This window comes from Nicotiana tomentosiformis, chromosome 5, assembly GCF_000390325.3.
Source record: "Nicotiana tomentosiformis chromosome 5, ASM39032v3, whole genome shotgun sequence".
In the NCBI taxonomy this organism is placed as follows: domain Eukaryota; kingdom Viridiplantae; phylum Streptophyta; class Magnoliopsida; order Solanales; family Solanaceae; genus Nicotiana; species Nicotiana tomentosiformis.
This window is the reverse complement of record NC_090816.1, coordinates 109,674,304-109,699,711: the sequence shown is the minus strand read 5'-3', so window position 1 is coordinate 109,699,711 and position 25,408 is coordinate 109,674,304. Positions and strand designations below refer to the sequence as shown.

General features: G+C 35.6%; 1 protein-coding gene across 1 annotated transcript; it reads left to right on the top strand.

Annotated features, from left to right (window-relative positions):
- The first annotated feature begins 5,100 nt into the window (after positions 1-5,100).
- On the top strand, positions 5,101-7,741 carry LOC138892983 (uncharacterized). Its single transcript, XM_070176744.1, has 2 exons — positions 5,101-5,647; positions 7,656-7,741. The coding sequence occupies exons 1-2, from the start codon at positions 5,101-5,103 to the stop codon at positions 7,739-7,741; spliced, it is 633 nt and encodes a 210-aa protein (XP_070032845.1).
- Positions 7,742-25,408: the final 17,667 nt, after the last annotated feature.

Sequence of the window (25,408 nt, the reverse complement as noted above, 5' to 3'; positions counted from 1 at the left end):
TAAAGCTGCAACTAAGGTCACTTGGCTTTCAAGGCTAATGGGTGATTTTGGTATTTCTTCTTCTTCTCCCATTCTTTGTATTGTGATAATGAGGAAGCCTTGCATATTGCGCGCAATCCATTCTTTCATGAGGGGACTAAACATGTAGAGCTGGACTGTCATTTCATCGGGGGAAAAATTGGTGATGGGTTAATTAGTTTGGGCCATGTTTCCAGTGATGCTCAAGTTGCATATATCCTTACCAAGGCACTTCCTGGGCCTGCTCATTATTTTCATCTTCACAAGTTGGGGGTTTTATCACCCTCCAACTTGGGGGAGGGGGGGACTGTTAGGATATTGGATGCAGGCTGATCATTTGGGCCACATTAGTATTTAGGCCCATGTTTATAATGAGTCCATTATTTTGTAATAGGCAGTTTACTGGGTCAGGCCCACTATTTAATAGTAGAGACCATTTTCATATTGTACAGAAGATTTATTTTCTAATTCAGAATATATAAGATTCCCTCGAACCTTCTCTCAACCCTCATGAACCCTAGTTTAGATTTTGTCGATTCTACTGTAAATCTCGCTACTTAACATTGTGTAGAAGTGGTGGATTCTATCTTTATTTTAGTCCCCTCACCAATGATCGTCGATATTAGAGCTATTGTCCTTTGGTGACTCGAACCCATGACCGATTGTAGGTGGGGAGTGCACCCCATCTTGTGAGTTAATTTACTCTTTAAGACCTTGGAAAAGCAAGTATGGAGAAATTAATTAGAACATTTAATAACTTTTGCTATCCTTATGTTGTGGTGCTCCCACTTCAAAATTATTCTCAAAATTATTTGAGTTTCATTTATTCAACTTTTTTATGCGTAAATCGTTTTTCTAGGTTGAGTCGTTGCCAGTTCCTTTCTTGTTATTGGAACAACTTTCAAAAATAGGTTGTCACAACTAGGGGTGTCAATGGTTCGGTTCAGCCGGTTATTTTATAAAATTGGTATCATACCAATTTTTCGGTTATTCTATCATGTATAACCAAAATTAGACTTTTCTAAACCATCCCAATCATGTCGGTTTCTCTTTGTTATCGGTACGGTTCGATTAATTTTCAGTATTGTTTTAAATATCATGTAAAATTCACCAGCAGAAGTAGAATGCAATAACATACATTCTTTTATAGGACTTAGAAAAACTCTCTAGATATTTTTACTATTTAAAGGGTGATGAATTAAAAAAAATAAAAGATGGCTAGAGTATAGATCCATTAACTATTCTACAATAACGTAAAAGAAACCAAGCAAAGGCAAAGAAAATATAAATCACACGAGTGGATAGATATTAACCAAGTTGGGACTCAAGAATAAATTCTATAGAAGATTAAATATTCAAAAGATAAATCTAAATTATATGAAAGGACACATATTCAATACAATGTAGTTTGCTACTCATTATCGCTAGAATATTTTGTGTCTTGCTAATAAATATACTTGAAATAACTTAGTTTAACTAGATGTAGCATACTAAATTTTTAGGAATTAATATTTTGAGTTTAATTACTTGTTGGCTTGTAATAGTTTACATAATTCCAAGGCCTAAAGAAACATTTAATGCATTATTATTTTTAAACTTACTAGATAAATATATTTTTCACATGTAAAATTTATTCGGTACGGTTCGGTATTTTTTCGATTTATTTTTATAAAATAAAAAACCTACCTTAATTATCGGTGCGGTTATAGATTTATATAAAAACTTACGGTTTCTTAAAAAGAAACCTAAAAATCGATTCGATACGGTACAGTTCAGTCGGTTTAGTCGGTTTTCAAATATCTATTGACACCCCTAATCACAACAAAGCTAATTATTGTAAAGTTTCAGTTGTCATTGCATTGACATGAAACTATGGCCGCCTTCTACTTCCAAGGTGTATGCTACTCAAAAGTGACAGAAGAGTGAGCACACTCCTTTCTCTTTATATAAGGACTCGTTTGTTCATAAAACAAATTTTCTCTTTTCCTGTAATGACTCTTCCAATCGTTTTAAAAGTTGTAGTCTCATTCCCCTATTTACTACTCATTCTGTGCTTTATAACTATTATGTGACTTGTCGGGGTAGTCGGTTCGATTCCGGAAAGATTTTAGATTCAATTGGAACACTTAGTTCCAAAGTTTTAAACTTAAGTTGAAAAGGTTGGTTGGATGTCGACCTATATGTAAATGACCCCGGAATAGAATTTTGATGATTCCAATAGCTCCGTATGGTAATTTTGGACTTAGGAGCGTGTTCGTAATTTTATTTGGAAGTCCGTAGTTAAATTAGGCTTGAAATGGCTAAAATAGGAATTTAAATTTCGAAGTTTGACCGGGGAGTTGACTTTTTGATATCATGGTTGTAATCCAGTTCTGAAAATTTTCATAGCTCCGTTATTTCATTTATGACTCGTTTGCAAAATTTAAGGTCAATCGGACTTGATTTGATAGGTTTCGGTATCGAATATAGAAGTTGGAAATTCTTAAGTTTCATTAATCTTGAATTGGGGTGTGAATTGTGATTTTAGCATTATTTGATGTGATTTGACGCTTCGACTAAGCCTGTATGATGTTTTAGGAATTATTGGTGTATTTGTTTGAGGTCCCGAGGGCCTCGGGTGAGTTTCGGATCAATTTCAGACTTGGATTGCTGATGGAAATTTTTCGATGCCTGTTCTGGTTTCCTTCTTCGCATTCACGAGGGGAATCTCGCGTTCGCGAAGAGGAAATTTGGACTGGCACATTTTGTGCTTCGCATTCGCGACCGAAGGCACGCGTTCGCTAAGGGTCGAGGTGCAAAGCTTCGCGTTCGCGAAGGGGAAATGGTCGGAGAGAATTTTTGCCTTCCCGTTCGCGAAGGGCAGCTCGCGTTCGTGAAGGCCAAGCTAGGAAAGGCATCGCGTTCACGAGGTTGCCTTTTTGTTCGCGAAGGGCAAGGTTTGGCAGCATAATTTTGTGCTTCGCGAACGCAACGCACTAAGCGCGTTCGCGAAGAAGAAATGTCTAGGCATAGAGTTTAAGTTCAGAAAATGGGACCATTTTTGACGAACTGGAGCTCGGCGAGAGGCGATTTTCGGGAGATTTTCAAGAAAAATATTGGGATAAGTTTCTTAACTCAATTTTGGTTATATTACCTGAATTCATCGTTATTTTTAACATTTAATTAATGATTTAAGTTGGAAAAGTTGAAAACCCTCATGGATAGATTTGAGGGTCGAATTGCTATCGAAAATTAGTCATTTTGGTATGGTTAGACTCGTGGTTGAATGGGAGTTCATATTTCGTAACTTTTGCCAGATTCCTAGACGTGGGCCCCACGGGCAATTTTTGAGTTAATTTCAGATTTTATTGAAAAATGTAGTATTTTCTTATGAAATTGATTCCTGTAATTTTTGTTGACTGTATCGAATTATTTTGGCTAGATTCGAATCATTCAGAGTTGAATAATCGAGAAAAAGGCCTACTAGTTGATTAAATTAGAGCAAGTCGAGGTAAGTAACTTGTCTAACGTTGTGTGGGGAAAATTTTCCCTAGGATTGGTATTGATATGATAATTGTAATATGTTGAAAGTCGTGTACACAAGGTAACGAGTGTGTACACGGGCTAAATGGAAGATTATATTTTTAAATTATGTAGATCACTATTGCATAATAATTAAATTATTTTATTTTATTATATTCTTCATCATTGATCTGATTTTTATACTTTAAATTTGCTTGACCTTTTCCTGCATGTTCAGTTATATGCAAGATAAAGTTTTTTTACATTTAAAAAATTTGATGTTAAGTCAAGATGTTAAATTTGTGGAAGTATTATTTTTGCCGAATACTTTGTCAAGAGTTTTGTATTCATTGTGAGTGAGTCGTGAGCTCCGTATTGTGGAAATAATGGATATTATTTTGCTGAATATTTTGTGAGACTTTGTACTTATTGTGATTGAGCCATGAGCTCCTTATTGTGGAAAATATTCTTCTTGTTGATTTATTTTGGATACGCATGCGGTGGTATAAGGTCTGGGTGTTGAAACGCATGCGATGAGATAAGGGTGGCTTGATACACGTGGCTAGTAGGGGAACTACTAGAAGTCATGCGGTGTGATAAGGGTGGCTAAAACGCGGGATGCTATTTCGGGAAAAATATTTTCTTTAAAATTAAATGTGAAGGCTCCCGTGGTGATATAAGAAAATGAGATATTGTGAAATTATTTATTATTTGGGACTACGAGACGGAACCTCGGGAGTGCCCTTGTTGATATTTATTTATGACTGCATTTGCCTTTAATTATTGTCGTGATTTTTCTTAAAGTTGTGAATTTCTATTTTCTTTTCACGAGGTGTTATTTGCCCTTATTCTGTGCAATTTAATGGTGACATACTACATACTTGATTCAGTTCTATTGTCATTTATTGTTAAACATGTCACCATATCTTTTATTATTCCAGTAGGGTCTGACCTGATCTCGTCACTACTCTACCGAGGTTAGGCTTGGCACTTACTGGGTACTGCTGTGATGTACTCATACTACACTTCTGCACATCTTTTTGTGCAGATCCAGGTGTTTTCTATCAGATCAGGTATTAGTGAGCTAGCTGTACGCGAAGACTTCAAAGTATATCAGCCAGCGTCCGCAGACCTCGGAGTCCTATTCTATTTTTATTATGTTGTTTTCCCTATTCACATTAGACTCTGATGTATAAAGATATTCGTACTACTTCTTTAGAGCTTTCACCGGTTTTGGGAATTTCTTTATGTACAGAGAGGTTGAGATTTTAAAAGTTTTTAATTGTTTTTTTGATTATTCCGCATATTGATAGGCTTACCTAGTCTTAGAGACTAGGTGCCATCACGACATCCTACGGAGGGATATTTGGAGTCGTAATAAGTTGGTATCAGAGCTCTAGGTTCATAGGCTTTATGAGTCACAAGCAGGTTTAGTAGAGTCTCGCGGATCGGTACAGAGACGTCTGTACTTATCTTCGGGAGGCTATGGAACTATTAGGAAATATTCACTTCTTTGATTCCTTATCATGCGCATTTGTTGAATTCGAAGTTCTAAACCATTGTCTTTATATTCTCTCACATATGGTGAGGACACGCAATACTGGATTTGATGATCAGACACCCGCACCCCCTGTTGGAGCCGCAAGAGGCCGGAGTCAGGGCAGAGGCCGTGCCAGAGGTCGAGGAAGACCACGTAGTGCAGCTAGAGCACACGCACTAGCTGCTGCAGAGGAACCACCAGTAGCTCCAGTTGGAGAAGAGGCACCTGAGACGCCTGTTAGTACTCCTGCACTTCAGAAGACTCTTGCCCAGTTTCTGAGCATGTTTGTCACTCTAGCTCAGGCAGGGATAATTCCACTTGCTCCTGCCAATTCTCAAGCTGCGGGAAGAGCACATACTACTGTTGCCCGTACCCCAGAGCTACGGGCCCAAGTTTACCATGCCCCAGAGGTTATAGCAGTGCAGCCAATTGTCCCCGTTCGGCCCAAGGCTAGGGCAACAGTTTCAGAGGGGGAGCAGCTCAGGCTCCAGAGGTACAAGAAGTACCACCCTTCCACTTTCAGCGGTTTGGCTTTAGAGAATGCTCAGAGTTTTCTTGAGGAATGTCACTGCATCCTCCATACTATGGGTATTGTAGATTCCAGTGGGGTTTCTTTCACGGCATTCCAGCTTAGAGGAGCGGCCTACTAGTGGTGGCAGGCATATGAGTTGGATAGTCCGGCTGAGCCAGTTTCACTCACTTGGACTCAATTCTCTGATATGTTCTTGAGGGAGTATGTTGCTCAGAGTCTTAGAGATGCATGAAACACAGAGTTTGAGCAGCTACGCCAGGGTTCTATGACCGTGTCAGAATATGCGGTTCGATTTAGTGATTTGGCTAGGCATGTACCAGCCTTGGTTGCTACTGTTCGAGAGTGGGTCCGCTGATTTATTGAGGGGCTCCACCCTAGTATCAGATTCTGTATAGACCGAGAGCTAGAGATGGACATCACATACTAATAGGTGGTGTCAATTGCTAGGATATTTGTGGGTATGCGGACTCGGGAGAGAGAAGATAGGGAAACCAAGAGACCCCGAGATTCTAGCACATATAATAATTCCCGTGCCCCAGCTGCAGCCCGTCATGGTAGAGGCTATATGAGCCGTCCTATTCATTCAGTACTTCCAGCTTCTAGTGGTATTCTGGCTACTCCCAGACCTCAGGTTCCATATTATGCACCACCAGTGTCTACTGTACCTCCTATACGGGGTGCTTTCAGCGGGCAGTCTAGTCGATTAGGCCCGAGCCAGTCCCAGCAGCCACGTCTTCGAGGGCTTGTTTTGAGTGTGGTGACACTCGTCATATCATAAAGGATTGCCCCAGACTTAGGAGGGGTGCACCTCCACAGATTTTTTAGGCCCACCTATTCCACAGGGCCCTCAGGCTTCTCAGGCTATGATTACCTGCACAGACAGCCATAGGTGGAGGTCGGACAGGTAGAGGTCGCCCTAGAGGGGGAGGCCATGCCAGATATTATGCCCTTCCTGCTAGGACGGAGGCATTTGCATCCGATTCTGTTATCACATGTATTATTCCTGACTTTGAGATGCATCAGTTTTATTTGATCTAGGCTCCACTTATTCTTTTGTGTCATCTTATTTTGCCCCATATTTGGGTGTATCCCGTAATTCCTTGAGTCCTTCTGTTTATGTATCTACACCCCTTGGGTGAATCTATTATTGTGGACCGTGTGTATCGGTCATGTTTAATTGTTATCAGTGGTTTTGAGACCAGAGCTGATTTATTATTACTCAGTATGGTGGATTTCGATATTATTTTGGGCATGGACTGGTTGTCGCCCTATCACACTATTCTTGATTGTTACGCCAAGACGGTGACGTTGGCTATGCCAGGTCTACCGCGGCTAGAGTGGAAATGTACCTCGGATTATGTTCCTAGATAGGTTGTTTCATTTCTTAAAGCTCAACGGATGCTTGATAAGTGGTGTGATGCGTATCTGGCCTATGTGAGAGATGTTAGTGTTGATACTTCTATCGTGGAGTCAGTTCCTATAGTAAGGGATTTTCCTAACGTATTTCCAGCGGATCTTCTGGGTATGCCACCCGACAGGGATATTGACTTTGGCATTGATTTGTTACTGGTCACTCAACCCATTTCTATTTCACCATATCGTATGGCCCTAGCAGAGTTGAAAGAATTAAAAGAACAGTTACAGGAGTTGCTTGATAAGGTTTTCATTCGGCCCAGTGTATTGCCTTGGGGTGCTCCTGTCTTATTTGTGAAGAAGAAGGATGGTTCTATGCGGATGTGTATTGATTATCGTCAGCTGAACAAGGTTATAGTGAAGAACAAATATCCATTACCACGTATTGATGACCTATTTGATCAACTTCAGGGTGCCAGGGTATTCTCTAAAATTGACTTGCATTCATGCTATCATTAGTTGAAGATCTGGGAGCCAGATATCTTGAAGACTGCTTTTAGGGCTCGGTATGGTCATTATGAGTTTCTTGTAATGTCATTTGAGCTGACAAACACCTCAGCAGCATTTATGCATTTGATGAACAGTGTATTTCAGCCCTAACTTGACTCCTTCATCATTGTATTTATTGACGACATTCTGGTGTATTCCCAGAGTCAGGAGGATCATGTGCAACACCTGAGAATTGTGCTTCAAACTTTGAGAGAAAAGAAGTTATATGCAAAATTTTCAAAGTGTGAATTCTAGCTTGATTTAGTGGGATTTTTTGGTCATATAGTTTCATGCGAAGGGATAAAGGTGGATCCGAAGAAGATTGAAGCAGTGCAGAGTTGGTCCAGACCCTCCTCAACTACGGAGATCCGGAGTTTTCTTGGTTTGGCAAGGTATTATCGCCAATTTGTAGAGGTTTTATCTTCTCTTGCTGCACCTATGACCAAATTGACCCAGAAGGCTGCTCCGTTCAGGTGGACCGAGCAATGTGAGGAGAGCTTAAAAAAGCTTAAGACAGCTTTGACTACAGCCCTAGTATTGGTGTTGCCTACAGGTTGAGGGTCTTATACTGTGCATTGTGATGCATCGCATATTGGTCTCGGCGCAGTGTTAATGCAAAACGGTAGGGTGATTGCCTATGCATCCAGGCAGTTAAAGGTGTATGAGAAGAATTATCATGTACATGACCTTGAGTTAGCAGCTATTGTTCATGCTTTAAAGATTTGGCGGCATTATTTGTAATGTCTCCATTGTGAGGTTTATACCGATCACCTTTAAGCAGAGGGATCTTACATTGCGGCAGCGGAGGTGGTTGGAGTTACTTAAGGATTATGATATCACTATTCTCTATCATCCCGGGAAGGCCAATGTAGTGGCTGATGCCTTGAGTCGTAAGGCGGAGAGTTTGGGTAGCTTAGCATATTTACCGGTAGCAGAAAGGCCTTTAGCCTTGGATGTTCAGGCCTTGGACAACCAGTTTGTTAGATTGGATGTTTCCGAGCCGAGCCGAGTTTTAGCTCGTGTAGTTTCTCAGTCTTCTATTTATGATCGTATCAGGGAGCGTCAGTATGATGACCCCCATGTGTTTGTCCTTAAGGAAATAGTTTAGCACGGTGATGCCAAGGAAGTCACTATTGGAGATGACAGTGTATTACGGATGTAGGGCAGGCTATGTGTACCAAATGTAGATGGCTTGCATGAGTTGATTCTCCAGGAGGCTCACAGTTCGTGGTACTCCATTCATCCGGGTGCCGCGAAGATGTATCAGGACTTGAGGCAATATTACTGGTGGAGGAGGATGAATAAAGACATAGTGGAATATGTATCTCGGTATCTAAATTTCCAGCAGGAGAAGTATGAGCATCAACGACCAAGTGGGTTGCTTCAGAAGTTAGAGATTCCAAAGTAGAAATGGGAGCGGATCACTATGGATTTCGTTGTTGGACTCCCACGGACTCAGCGGAGGTTTGATGCATTCTGGGTGATTGTGGATAGGCTGACCAAGTCAGCTCATTTCATTCCTATGATGACTACCTATTCTTCCTAGCAGTTGGCTCAAATTTATATCCGCGATATCGTCAGGCTTTATGGCATGCCGGTATCCATCATCTCTGACCGAGGTACGTAATTTACATCACGGTTTTGGAGGGCTATACTAGATACTCAGGTTGAGTTGAGAACAACATTTCACCCTCAGATGGACGGACAGTTCGAGCGCACTATTCGGATACTGGAGGATATGTTCCGCGCTTGTGTGATAGATTTTGGGGGTACATGGGATCATTTCTTGCCACTTGCGGAGTTTGCTTACAACAACAGCTACCAGTCGAGTATTTAGATGGCAACATATGAGGCCTTGAATGGTAGGTGATGCCGGTCTCCAGTAGGTTGGTTCGAATCGGATGAGGCTAGGCTATTGGGTACAGACTTGGTTCAGGATGCCTTGGAAAAGGTTAAATTGATTCAGGATCGACTTCTTATAGCCCAATCTAGATAGAAGGATTATTCGTGATGTTGCATTCATGGTTGGTGAGCGGGTTTTGCTCCGGGTTTCGCCTATGAAGGGTGTGATGAGGTTCGGGAAGAAGGGTAAGTTGAGCCCTAGGTATATTGGGCCTTTTGAGATTCTTGAAAGAGTTGGAGAGGTGGCTTACGGACTTGCACTACCACCTAGTCTCCCATGTTTCTATGCTCTGAAAGTATCACCGCGATCCATCTCATGTGTTAGACTTCAGTTCAGTTGGACAAGGATCTATCTTATGTTGAGGAACCAGTGGTTGTTTTGGATAGGCAGGTTCGAAAGTTGAGGTCAAAGAACATTGCTTCCGTGAAGGTTCAGTGGAGGGGTCATCCGGTCGATGAGGCGACTTGGGAGACCGAGCAGGATATGCGCAGCCGTTATCCTCATCTTTTCACCACTTCAGGTATGTCTCTATGCTCGTTCGAGGATGAACGATTGTTTTAAGAGGGGGAAGATGTAACGACCCGGCCAGCCGTTTTAAAAGTTGTAGCTTCATTCCCCTATTTACTTCTCATTCTGTGCTTTATAACTGTTATGTTACTTGCCAGGGTAGTCGGTTCGGGTCCGGAGAGATTTTAGAATGAATTGGAACACTTAGTTTCAAAGTTTAAAACTTAAGTTGAAAAAGTTTCCTGGATGTCGGCCTATGTGTAAACAAACCCGGAATAGAATTTTGATGATTCCAACAGCTCTGTATGGTAATTTTGGACGTAGGAGCGTGTTCGGAATTTTATTTGGAAGTCCGTAGTTAAATTAGGCTTGAAATGGCAAATATAGGAATTTAAGTTTGGAAGTTTGACCGGGGAGTTTACTTTTTGATATCGTGGTCGGAATCCAGTTTCAAAAATTTTCATAGCTCCGTTATTTCATTTATGACTTGTGTGCAAAATTTGAGGTCAATCAGACTTGATTGGTAGGTTTCGGCATCGAATGTAGAAGTTGGAAATTCTTAAGTTTTATTAAGCTTGAATTGGGGTGTGAATTATGATTTTTTGCGTTATTTGATGTGATTTGAGGCGTCGACTAAGTCCGTATGACGTTTTAGGACTTATTGGTGTATTTGGTTGAGGTCCCGAGGGCCTCGGGTGAGTTTCGGATCAATTTCGAACTTGGATTGCTACTAGAAATTTTCTGATGCATGTTCTGGTTTCCTTTTTTGTGTTCGGGAGGGGAGTCTCGCGTCCGCGAAGAGGAAATTTGGACTGGCATATTTTGTGCTACGCGTTTGCGACCGAGGGCATGCGTCCGCGAAGGGTCGAGGTGCAAAGCTTCGTTCTCGCTATCGAAGCCTCGTATTCGCGAAAGGGAAATGGCCGAAGAGGATTTTTGCCTTCGCATTCGCGAAGGCCAAGCCAGGCAAGGCATCGCGTTCGTGAAGGGCAAGGTTTGGCATCACAATTTTGTGCTTTGCGAACGCGACGCACTGAGCGCGTTCGCGAAAAAGAAATGTCTGGGCAGAGAGTTTAAGTTCAGAAAATAGGACTTTGTCCCATTTTCCATTTTTGACGAACTGGAGCTCGGGGAGAGGCGATTTATGGAGATTTTCAAGAAAAATATTGGGGTAAATGTTCTTAACTCTATTTTGGTTAGATTACCTGAATCCATCATTGTTTTTAACATTTAATTGGTGATTTAAGTTGAAAAAGTTGAAAACCCTCATGGATAGATTTGAGGGTCGAATTGTTATCGGAATTTAGTCATTTTGGTATGGTTAGACTCGTTGTTGAATGGGCGTTCATATTTTGAAAACCCTCATGGATAGACTCGTTAGATGCATGTTCTGGTTTCCTTTTTTGTGTTCGGGAGGGGAGTCTCGCGTCCGCGAAGAGGAAATTTGGACTGGCATATTTTGTGCTACGCATTCGCGACCGAGGGCATGCCCAGGCAAGGCATCGCGTTCGCGAAGGGCAAGGTTTGGCATCCCAATTTTGTACTTCGCGAACGCGACGCACTGAGCGCGTTCGCGAAAAAGAAATGTCTGGGCAGAGAGTTTAAGTTCAGAAAATAGGACTTTGTCCCATTTTCCATTTTTGACGAAATGGAGCTCGGGGAGAGGCGATTTATGGAGATTTTCAAGAAAAATATTGGGGTAAATGTTCTTAACTCTATTTTGGTTAGATTACCTGAATCCATCATTGTTTTTAACATTTAATTGGTGATTTAAGTTGGAAAAGTTGAAAACCCTCATGGATAGATTTGAGGGTTGAATTGTTATCGGAATTTAGTCATTTTGGTATGGTTAGACTCGTTGTTGAATGGGCATTCATATTTCGTAACTTTCGTCGGATTCCGAGACGTGGGCCCCACGGGAGATTTTTGAGTTAATTTTGGATTTTATTGAAAATATAGTATTTTCTTATGAAATTGATTCCTGTAATTTTTGTTGACTGTATCGAATTATTTTGGCTAGATTCAAACCATTCAGAGTTGAATAATCGAGGAAAATGCCTATTAGTGGATTAAATCAGAGCAAGTCGAGGTAAGTGACTTGTCTAACCTTGTGTGGGGAAAATTTTCCCTAGGATTGGTATTGATATGATAATTGTAATGTGTTGAAAGTCGTGTACACGAGGTGACGAGTTTGTACACGGGCTAAATGTGGAAGATTATATTTTTAAATTGTGTAGATAATTGTTGCATATTAATTAAATTATTTTATTTTGTTATATTTTTCATCATTGATTTGATTTTTATACTTTAAATTTGCTTGATCTTTTCCTGCTAATTATTTTACCTGTTTAGTTAAAACTTGGTTTCTTTTATTCCGTGCATTATTTGAAGGTTGAATTTCATTAAAGTAAATATTATTAAAGATGAAGTATTTTATATTTAAAAATTTTGATGTTAAGTCAAGATGTTAAATTTGTGGAGGTATTATTTTTGCTGAATACTTTGTGAAGATTTTTGTATTCATTGTGAGTGAGTCGTGAGCTCCGTATTGTGGAAATAGTGGATATTATTTTGCTGAATATTTTTTGAGACTTTGTACTTATTGTGATTGAGCCGTGAGCTCCTTATTGTGAAAAATATTCTTGTTGTTGATTTATTTTGGCAAATTGAAATATTTGGGCATTTGCGGTGCAAATTGTGATATATTGTGATATTGATACGCATGCGGTGGTATAAGGTCTGGGTGTTGAAACGCATGTGGTGAGATAAGGGTGCTTGATACGCGTGGCTAGTAGGGGAACTACTAGAATTTATGCGGTGTGATAAGGGTGGCTAAAACACGGGATGCTATTTCGGGAAAAATATTTTCTTTAAAATCAAATGTGAAAGCTCCCGCGGTGATATAAGGAAATGAGATATTGTGAAAATTATTTATTATTTGGGACTACGATACAGTACCTCAGGAGTGCCTTGTTGATATTTATTTATGGTTGCATTTGCCTTTAATTATTGTTGTGATTTTTCTTAAAGTTGTAAATTTATATTTTCTTTCCACGAGGTATTATTTGCTCTTATTCTATGCAATTTAATGGTGACATACTACTTACTTGATTCACTTCCATTGTCCTTTATTGTTATTATATTGTTAAACATGTCACCATGTCTTTTATTATTCCAGTAGGGCATGACCTGACCTCGTCACTACTCTACCGAGGTTAGGCTTGACACTTACTGGTTACCGCTGTGGTGTACTCATACTACGCTTATGTATATCTTTTTGTGCAGATCCAGGTATTTCCTATCAGACCAGGTATCAGTGAACTAGCTGAACGCGGAGACTTCAAGGTATATCTGCCAACGTCAGCAGACCTCGGAGTCCCTTTCTATTCTTATTATGTTGTTTATTCACATTAGACTCTGATGTATAAAGATATTCCTACTACTTCTTTAGAGCTTGTGACTTGTATTTCACCGATTTTTGGGAATTTCTTTATGTATAGAGAGGTTGAGATTTTAAAAGTTTTTAATTGTTATTTTAATTATTCCGCATATTGATAGGCTTACCTAATCTTAAAGATTAGGTGTCATCATGACATCCTACGGAGGGAAACTTGGGGTCGTGACATTTACGAATTTTTGTCCATGAAATTTTGTAATTTTTTAGAAATTTTTTGAAAATGAGTTTTTCAAAAATCAAAAAGTAGTTTTGACCACTTTTTCAAAATTTTCAAATTTTTTTTCCGCACTCACAAAACTGCAAAACAATTTCAAGTAAAATACATGTCCAAACATAATTTTAAATTTCAAATATAATTTTTCAATGTAGCTCCAAATACTACCTTTTTTTTTCAAAAATTATAATTTTTATGTCCAAATGCCCGTTAAACATCTTCTCAAAAGTGTCCCAAAAAATCCGAATTTATATACAGTCAACTCTCACCCTTAATACTTTCTTGAGTAATTTTCCTGTATTGTATTCTGCAATCTTCTCAATTCTAAGGCATCAAATTTTTAATTTTTATTTTCTTTTTTCATTTGAATTAAGCTCTTTCTATGTTTTACTAGTGATTACAACTTTGTATTATTATTCTAAAAATATCTTTTATATGCTTTGTTCATGAAAAACTTCACAAAATTGATACTTCCTTCGGTCCACTTTAAGTGATTTTTTGGTTCTTTTTATACATATTACTGAATTCACCTTTTAGCATTAATTAATAATAAAATTGACCGTATTAACCTTAATTTGCTCATTGAAAATATAATAAATTACTCTTAGGAAAGGCAACTTTAGAAAGAAAAAGTTAATTCCTTTTTTATATCTTCAAAAATCAAACATTGTGGACCACAAAAAAAGACCAAAAAATCACTTAAAATGGATCAGAGCAGCGAGTAGTATCAAATTTTATCAGTAGAACCAAATACAATGACAAGCTTCTTTTGTTAAAGTGAGTTGGAACAAATATCATCGTTTGTATATGTTGTGAGTACGAGACAGAGCTTAATCTAGAAGATAAATTATTGGTTTTAGCAAAAAGTCAAGCTTATTGAATTCATGATAAGTCACAACAATATGGAATAGACTACTTATCATAAAGATGCGACTCTCGACTCCAAGCTTAATTAGTCTTAATTCATTTTTTCTCTTTAAGTTATTACTTAAGCAAGAAGATAAGAGTGTTAGAAGGTAGAAAGTTAAAGAATCCACTTTCTTGTGATTTCCGGCTGTGCCTCCTATTACTGAAATTAAATTTTAACTACACTAATTTAAAAAAATAAAGTAAAAAAGAGAGCACTACTTCCTACTGAAAATAGCAAGGATTATTTCCTCCGCAAAATTTACATACACAAAATATAGAGTTTCATCAAGTATCATCCATTATTTTCTTTTATCTTAAAACTTTAGCCAAAGATAATTGGGACTAGAGAAGTAAAGAGTTAGAAAGCAAATGGTAATTTGAAATCTTGGAAGATATGTGGCTTCGAGAAGGTTGCGGACTAAACGTGCTTTTGCCAAAAGTCTTGATGGGTACTTACAACTATAATAATATCGCACAAACTCTCCATTACTCAAATCATCAAAATAACATTAAATATAAAAAAATCAATCATTAAAACTTAAGGTTTTCAAAGTTTAAATTTCAATTTTTTAACTTTTCACATAAAGCACCGAAACGGCCTCAGGTCACTCGGGACCCCAACCAAATATGCGTATAAGTCCAAAAATATCATACAAACTTATCGGAATCGTCAAAATACTGATCCAGAGTCGTTTACCAAAAACGTTGACCGTGGTCAACTCTAATTATTTTTCAAAGCCAAAAATTACTTTTTCTTTAAATTTTCACATATGAACTTTCTGGACAACGACACGAACCACACACGTAAGTCATAAATCATCAAATAAGGTTACAAGAGGTTTCAGAACACAGAAAAGAAAGCTAGTACTTAAAATGACCTATTGGATCGTCACACATTATTATCTAAGTACGATTAATATAATTCTGACAAAAGAAAAAAGAAATAGACAAAAACTTAAAAATAAATGATTTCCAAATTATTCGAAATTAGTTCAAACGATCATAAATTCTAGGAAAGTAACGGAGAAAAGTAAGATTAATATTAGCTTTTACATGATTAAGAATACGCGTGGCAAATTCATAATTACATAGGAGACCATAAAACAAATTCATTTTTTTGTATGTAGTATATTCATTTATTTATTATGAACTTATTCTATTTAAAATTGAGTTTAAGAAAGACTATATTAATAACTTCTAAACTGAAACGAAGACAAAAGCTTGAAAATAAAAGCCTAATAAACGTTTAACACATTGGAAACGTGAAAGGATTAGATATAAGGGAAATAGTTGCACAATTTAATTAAGGAGATTTTTATAATGTAAAATCTTACTCCGATTTAAAATCCTTAATATTGGGATTTCCTTCATATTTATAAGGAAAGATTTTATAAACAAAATTTTAGTTGATTTTAAAATCTTAAATATTAGAAAAATAATTAAATTACAAAGTTACCCAGTGTGAAATCTATTTTTAAAAGGTAAAAAAGGCGAACGACATTTCGTTGAGGGTATTCTTGCTTTTAATATTGTCACGACCTAATTTCACCTATAGGTCGTGATGGCGCCCAACACTACAGCTAGGCAAGCCAACAAATAAATTAAACATATATTAATTATTTTCAGAATAATTTTTTAAGAAATTTTATTATTTTACTAGCAATATTAAGAAATTAGAAAAGATGTTGATTAACTTAAATCCAAGAAAAAAATAATACAATTCCAAATTCTACCAATATGAATGCCAAGACCTGGTATCACAAGTGTATGAGCATCTAGTAGATTATACAAAACCTCAAATACTGTTTGAAATAAAAATAGACAGAATGAAAAATACAAGGAAAGACACTGGTTGCTGCAGAGCGGCTCAGAAAGGCAGCTCACCACTATGCCCCTGGATAACGTGGGTGTAAGACGATAGGTCCCCCACTAATATTTGCCTTAGGTCCTACACAAAAAGTGCAGCAAGTGTAGTATGAGTACGTAAACAAGGTGTACCCAGTAAGTATCAAGCCTAATCTCGAAATGGTAGAGACGAGATGGCCGACTTTGACACTCACGATGGGTCAATAATAATAATTGAAATAAAACTAGAATATCTAAATCAATATGATTCACAGAATTTACAATAATTTACTTAACCAGCAGAAATAATTAAATTCCTTCAAATGCAACAATTCTCAATATATTAATTAAATTCCTTCAATTCCAATAAATTTTTAATTTATCAATTAGTTTCATTTACAGGAATAACAATAATTCCTTAACAAGCAGTAATAATAATTCTTTAAATTTCAAAGATTTCCAATTTATCAATTAGCTTCGCAAGCTGCAATAAATTATCAAAGTATCGTGTAATTATTATTATTAAGCATGATTTCTGTCGAGGTTGTACGGCCTGATCCAGAGTATCGTGTACACTGCCGAGGGACGTGCGACACGATCCATAGATGCATCTATCCTGCCGAGGCGTTTGACCCGCTCCACAAGAAAGGAGAATATTTTCTTATGTACCTTCGGAATGAGAGTATATTTATTATAATATAAATTCAGGAGGAAGAACAATTTCTCTTAATAATTAATTAATTTAAACAGAAAATCAAGTATATGAGATTTTCATTCTTTAATATTTATAATTCATAATATATATATATATATATATATATATATATATATATATATATATATATATATATATATGTCAAATAATATTAATTAAGCAAAGAATATAATTTACACAAGTAATTCATGCTTTGAGCCTTAAACTATCCGGACTTTAGCATTAATAGTAGCTACGCACAGACTCTCGTCACCTCGTGCGTACGTAGCCCCCACAATTAGCAACAATTATTACTTTAATTACCTATGGGGTAATTTTTCCCTCACAAGATTAGACAAGAGACTTACCTCAATTTGCTCCAATTTAATCCAATAGAAGTCATTTTCCACGATTATCCAACTCTGACTTGCTCGAATCTAGGCAAAAATAATTCGATACAATCACTAAATTTTATAGGAATCAATTCTATAAGAAAATACTATATTTTTCAATGAAAATCCGAAATTAATTCAAAAATAGCCCGTGGGGCCCAGGTCTCGGAATCCGGCGAATCCGCTATAGATAATGTTGAAGTTTATCTACAAGCATCTGATGCAGGCATGTTGCAACCAACTCAATGAAATGATTTGCAGCAGCTTCTTATTAAGCAGGCAGGTTGCAAGCAGCTCATGCAGATAGCTTACAAGCAGCTGATGCAGGCAGGTTGCAAGCAACTCAATGAAATTATTTGCAACAACTTCTTATTAAACAGGCAGGTTGCAAGCAACTCATGCAGACAGCTTACAAGCAGCTAAAGAAAAGGCTTGCAGCTGCTTCCTGAAAAGTATCGCAGCTGCTTCCTTTCTTCTATAAATAGAGAAATTTTCAGTTCAGTATGAACATAACTTTAAAAATTGAATAAAATATCAATCTCCCTCTATACTTATCTTCAGTTTATTTCTTTTATAATCTTTATTTTATAACAAGTTTCATTTATTCAACTTTTTTATGCGTCAATCTTTTTTCTAGCTTGAGACGTTGCCAGTTCCTTTCTTGTTATTGGAACAACTTTCAAACATAGGTAGTCACAACAAAGCTAATTATTGTAAAGTTTCAGGTGTCATTGCATTGACATGAAACTATGGCCGCCTTCTACTTCCAAGGTGTATGCTACTCAAAAGTGACAGAAGAGTGAACACACTCCTTTCTCTTTATATAATATGACCGTTTGTTCATAAAAAAAATTTTCTCTTTTCCGAATTTTTTTCCATGAAATTTTGTAAATTTTTGGAAATTTTTTGAAAATGAGTTTTTCAAATATCAAAAAGTAGTTTTGACCACTTTTTCAAAATTTTCAAATTCTTTTTTTTCCACTCACAAAACTGCAAAATAATTTTAAGTACAATTTCAACTAAAATGCATGTCCAAACATGATTTCAAATTCTAAATATCATTTTTCAACGTAGCTTCAAATACTACTTTTTTTTTGAAAAAAATTAATTTTTATGGTCAAATGCCTGTTAAACATCTTCTCAAAAGTGTCCAAAAAAATCCGAATTTATATACAGTCAACTCTCACCCTTATGACTTTCTTGAGTAATTTTCCTGTGTATTCTGCAATCTTCTCAATTCTAGGCATCAAAATTTTAATTTTTATTTTCTTTTTTCATTAGAATTAAGCTCTTTCTATGTTTTACTAGTGATTACAACTCTGTATTATTATTCTAAAAAATATCTTTATATGCTCTGTTCATGAAAAACTTCACAAAATTAGTACTTCCTTCAGTCCAATTTAAGTGATCTTTTTTTATTCTTTTCACACATATTAAGAAATTCACCTTTTAGTATTAATTAATAATAAAATTAATCATATTAACCTTAATTTGTTCATTGAAAATATATCAAATTACTTTTAGACTTTTTACTCCAAGGGCAACTTTAGAAAGAAGAAGTTAATTCCTTTTTTATATCTGAAAAAATCAAACATTATGAACCACAAAAAAAGACAAAAAAAATCACTTAAAATGGATCAGTGAGTACCATCAAATTTTATCAGTAGAACCAAATACAATGACAAGCTTCTTTTGTTAAAGTGAGTTGGAACAAATATCATTGTTGTATATGTTGTGAGTAGGAGACAGAGCTTAATCTAGAAGATAAATTATTGGTTTTAGCAAAAAGTCAAGCTTATTGAATTCATGATAAGTCACAACAATATGGAATAGACTACTTATCATAAAGATGCGACTCTCGACTCAAAGCTCAATTAGTCTTAATTCATTTTTTCTCTTTAATTTATTACTTAAGCAAGAAGATAAGAGTGTTAGAAGGTAGAAAGTTAAAGAATCCACTTTCTTGTGATTTCCGGCTGTGCCTCCTATTACTGAAATTAAATTTTAACTATACTAATTTTAAAAAAAATAAAGTAAAAAAGAGAGCACTACTTCCTACTGAAAATAGCAAGGATTATTTCCTCCGCAAAATTTACATACACAAAATATAGAGTTTCATCAAGTATCATCCATTATTTTCTTTTATCTTAAAACTTGAGTCAAAGATAATTGGGATTAAAGGAGTAAAAAGTTAGAAAGCAAATGGTAATTTGAAATCTTGGAAGATATGTGGATTCGAGAAGGTTGCGGACTAAACGTGCTTTTGCCAAAAGTCTTGATGGGTACTTACAACTAGATACACGACATCCACACAACTATAATAATATCGTACAAAATATCTCAAATCATCAAAATAACATTAAATATCAAAAATCAATCATTAAAACTCAAGATTTTCAAAGTTTAAACCTCAATTTTTTAACTTTTCACATAAAGCGGCGAAAAGGCATCAGGTCACTCGGGACCCCAACCAAACGTGCGTATAAGTTCAAAAATATCATACAAACTTACCGGAGTCGTCAAAATACTGATCCGGAATCGTTTACCAAAAACGTTGACCGTGGTCAACTCTAGTTATTTTTCAAAGCCAAAAATTACTTTTTCTTTAAATTTTCACATATAAACTTTCCGGACAACAACACGAACCACACACGTAAGTCATAAATCATCAAATAAGGTTACAAGAGGTTTCAGAACACATAAAAGAAAGCTAGTACTTAAAATGACCTATTGGGCCGTCACACATTATTATCTAAATACGATTAATATAATTCTGACAAAAGAAAAAAGAAATAGACAAAAACTTAAAAATAAATGATTTCCAAATTATTCGAAATTAGTTCAAACGATCATAAATTCTAGGAAAGTAACGGAGAAAAGTAAGATTAATATTAGCTTTTACATGATTAAGAATACGCGTGGCAAATTCATAATTACATAGGAGACCATAAAACAAATTCATTTTTTTGTATGCAGTATATTCATTTATTTATTATGAACTTATTCTATTTAAAATTGAGTTTAAGAAAGACTATATTAATAACTTCTAAACTGAAACGAAGACAAAAGCTTGAAAAAAAAGCCTAATAAACGTTTAACACATTGGAAACGTGAAAGGATTAGATTTAAGGGAAATAGTTGCACAATTTAATTAAGGAGATTTATATAATGTAAAATCTTACTCCGATTTAAAATCCTTAATATTGGGATTTCCTTCATATTTATAAGGAAAGATTTTATAAACAAAATTTTAGTTGATTTTAAAATCTTAAATATTAGAAAAATAATTAAATTACAAAGTTACCCAGTGTGAAATCTATTTTTAAAAGGTAAAAAAGGCGAACGACATTTCGTTGAGGGTATTCTTGCTTTTAATATTGTCACGACCCAATTTCACCTATAGGTCGTGATGGCGCCCAACACTACAGCTAGGCAAGCCAACAAATAAATTAAACATATATTAATTATTTTCAGAATAACTTTCTAAGAAATTTTATTATTTTACTAGCAATATTAAGAAATTAGAAAAGATGCCGATTAACTTAAATCCAAGAAAAAAAATAATACAATTCCAAATTCTACCAATGTGTATGCCAAAACTTGGTGTCACAAGTGTATGAGCATCTAGTAGATTATACAAAACCTTAAATACTGTCTGAAATAAAAATAGACAGAATGAAAAATACAAGGAAAGATATTGGTTGCTGCAAAGCGGCTCAGAAAGACAGCTCACCACTATACCCCTGGATAACGTGGGTGTAAGACGATAGGTCCCCCACTAATACTTACCTCAGGTCCTGCACAAAAAGTGCAGCAAGTGTAGTATGAGTACGTAAATAACGTGTACCCAGTAAGTATCAAGCCTAATCTCGAAGTGATAGAGACGAGATGGCCGACTTTGACACTCACGATGGGTCAATAATAATAATTGAAATAAAACTAGAATATCTAAATCAATATGATTCATAGAATTTACAATAATTTATTTAACCAGCAGAAATAATTAAATTCCTTCAAATGCAACAATTCTTAATATATTAATTAAATTCCTTCAATTCCAATAAATTTTTAATTTATCAATAAGTTTCATTTACAGGAATAACAATAATTTCTTAACAAGCAGTAATAATAATTCTTTAAATTTCAAAGATTTCCAATTTATCAATTAGCTTCGCAAGCTGCAATAAATTATCAAAGTATCGTGTAATTATTATTATTCAGCATGATTTCTGTCGAGGTCGTACGGCCTGATCCAGAGTATCGTGTACAATGCCGAGGGACGTGCGACACGATCCATAGATGCATCTATCCTGCCGAGGCGTTCGACCCGCTTCACAAGAAAGGAGAACATTTTCTTATGTACCTCCGAAATGAGAGTATATTTATTATAATATAAATTCAGGAGGAAGAACAATTTCTCTTAATAATTAATTAATTTAAATAGAAAATCAAGTATATGAGATTTCCATCCTTTAATATTTTTATCTAACAATTCACAATATATATATATATATATATATATATATATATATATCAAATAATATTAATTAAACAAAGAATACAATTTACACAAGTAATTCATGCTTTAAGTCTTAAACTACCCGGACTTTAGCATTAATAGTAGCTACGCACGGACTCTCGTCACCTCGTGCGTACGTAACCCCCACAAATAGCAACAATTATTTCTTTAATTACCTATGGGGTAATTTTCCCCTCACAAGATTAGACAAGAGACTTACCTCAATTTGCTCCAATTTAATCCAATAGAAGTCTTTTTCCACGATTATCCAACTCTGACTTGCTCGAATCTAGCCAAAAATAATTCGATACAATCACTAAATTTTATAGGAATCAATTCTGTAAGAAAATACTACATTTTTCAATGAAAATCCGAAATTAATTCAAAAATAACCCGCGGGGCCCACGTCTCGGAATCCGGCGAAAGTTACGAAATATGAACTCTCACTCAGCCACGAGTCTACCCATACCAAAATCACTAAATTCCGATAACAATTCGGCCCTCAAATCCTCAAACCTATCGAAGAGGGTTTTCAAACTTTTTCAACTCAATCCACCAATTAAATGATAAAAACAGTGATGGATTTGGGTAATTTAACCAATATTGAGTTAAGAACACTTACCCCGTTATTTTCTCTGAAAATCTCCCAAATATCGTCCAAATCCGAGCTCCAAATCGTTAAAAATGAAGTCCCATTTTCAGAACTTAAACTCTCTGCCCAGTGATTTCTTCTACGCGATCGCGTAGCAAAAATTCTTCTGCCCAGAAAATAACTCTACGCGATCGCATAAAGTCTCACGCGATCGCGGTGCACAAGGTTCCAACTCTACGTGATCGCATCCCTCTTCACGCGATCGCATAGAGCAAACGCGTGGCCAGCTTCCTTTTCAGTTTCCCCTACGCGATCGCGATGCACAGGCTGGCCCAACCTATACGATCGCGGACGTTCCCACGCGATCGCATAGAACAATATTTCTAACTACCCAAATTTAGCCTACGCGATCGCAACTCCATTTACGCGATCGCGTAGATCAAATTCACCTCTGCCCAAATTACCCTACGCGATCGCAGACCAACTTACGCGACGCGATCGCAGACCAACTTACGCGATCGCGTATAAGAAAATCAGAAGAAAGATACCAGCAACTATCAGCAGTCTCCCAAAGGCCAAAAGTGATCTGTTAGCCGTCCGAAACTCACCCGAGCCCCTCGGGACCTCAACCAATTATACCAACAAGTCCCAAAACATCATACGAACTTAGTCGAACCCTCAAATCACACCAAAAAATGCTAAAATCACGAATCATCCTCCAATTCAAGCTTAATGAAACTTAAGATTTCTAACTTCTACATTCGGTGTCGGAACCTATCAAATCAAGTCCGATTGACCTCAAATTTTGCACACAAGTCATAAATGACATAACAGAGCTATGAAAATTTTCAAAATTGGATTCTGACCCCGATATTAAAAAGTTAACTCCCCAATCAAACTTCCAAACTTAAATTCTTGTTTTAGCCATTTCAAATCTAATTTAACTACGGACTTCCAAATAAAATTTCGAACACGCTCCTAAGTCCAAAATCACCTTACGGAGCTATTGGAACCGTCAAAATTCTATTCTGGGATCGTTTTCTCAAAATGTTGACCGAAGTCAAACTTGACCTTTTAAAGCCAACTTAAGGAACCAAGTGTTCCGATTTCAACCCAAATACTTCCAAATCCCGAACCAATCATCCCCGCAAGTCATAAATCATTAAAAGCACATACGAGAAGTTTTATTTTTAGAAAACATGATTCTAAAAGTTAAAATGACCGGTTGGATCATTATAAATATAATATTGATAATTTGGTTATAAATTTTTTTAACTCTCGATGACATACTCTGATAGTCATAAAATTTTCATGAAAGGATTAAGATCACGAATTATACTACTCCCTCTGCCTAAAAAAAATGGCACCTTTTTGTATATGTAGAGTCAAACGGCTTGTTCTTTGACCGTGACTTTTTTATACAATACTTTGTAAATATTTTAAATTATTAATTATTATAATTTAGAAAACTTTTTATGTAATTTTTAAATATATAAATTTTGTTTGAAAAAATTAAAAGTTTTATATTTAAGTTTATGATCAAAATAAAATATTTGACTCTCGAAATCTAGAAAGTATGATCCATTTATTTATTTTTGAGAAACTACTAACTATGTGTATTTATAAGTAGCTTATTACTAAAATTGGTCAATTGATTAAATATTACTAATATTAGCCAATTAGCTATTTGTAGTCCAAACAAAGGTCAAATCTTTGCTTTCTTTTGAGTGGGTGTTATTAGAAAAGATTGGGTACATTTTTAAGAGTTTGAATCTCAATTTTGGGATGATTTTGCGGATTTTTGAGGTGATTTGAATTGAAAATTCAAGTAGAAGATGAAACATGAAAAAATTATGTGTGTCATTTGTGTATCACATATGTATCATATTTGCATCAAATGTGTATCACATGCATGTATACATATGTGCGTGATACATGCGTGATACATATTTGATACATGTGTCGCAAAATAATTTTTTGAACTCGATTTTAACTACGAATTTTGATACCAAATCACCTCTAATCTTTCTCAAAATTTGTATATTGACTCATCTATATGTTTTCATCACCTTGTTTGCTATCTCATTCATAAAATTTTCTTTCCGTCTTGCATTTAATGTTGCTGATCACGCTTAAAAATATGGAAGGAGATCTTTACGTGAGATTCTTGGAAAGAAAGTACCTTATTTTATTTGTGTTTTTTATTTTTATACGCGCTTGACTAATTTGGTAAGTCTATAATTAATGGCTAGAAATTGATAAGTTGAAACTTATTTGGGATATTTACTTAAGATTTCCTTTATTTTTTATCTTAAAACCTCTAAACTCTTGGAGTCAAAGATAATTGGGACTAATAGCCTGTTTGGCCAAACTGGAGAAATCAGCTTATTTTGAGAAGTATTTTTTTCAAAAGTGCTTTTAAAAAAAGTACTTTTGGAGAGAAACAGTTTGTATTTGGCTAATCACTCTGAAAAGCACTTTTGAGCAATAATTTGTGTTTGGCCAAGCTTTTCAAAAAGTGTTTTTAAGTATCAAATTACGAATAAGGACATGAATAGATTTACTTAATAGTTAATATTATAAGTAAATAAATAATCTCAAAAATTTATTATTACAGGCAATAATTAAATCTTTTTATTTTATTTAAGTAAAATATAAAAATAAAATTTAAAAGTACTTAATTCTTTTAATATAAGTTAAATATATTAAAAATTATTCAACAAATAAAAAGCATTCACCCCTAAAGTCACTATATATTATAAAACTATCCTAAAAATAATAAAAAATATTTATATATTATATCTTAAGTATTAGGTTTAACGGTTATTTTAGTATATATTATATTTTGTTAAGGGTATTCTTGGTAAGAAGAAAAGTCAAAAT

Coding starts and splice junctions, on each gene's coding strand:
- LOC138892983 (XM_070176744.1), top strand. CDS start 5,101: ATGGTGAGGACACGCAATACTGGATTTGATGATCAGACACCCGCACCC. Junction 5,648..7,655: donor CTGCATCCTCCATACTATGG/GTATTGTAGATT, acceptor GTGTATTCCCAG/AGTCAGGAGGATCATGTGCA.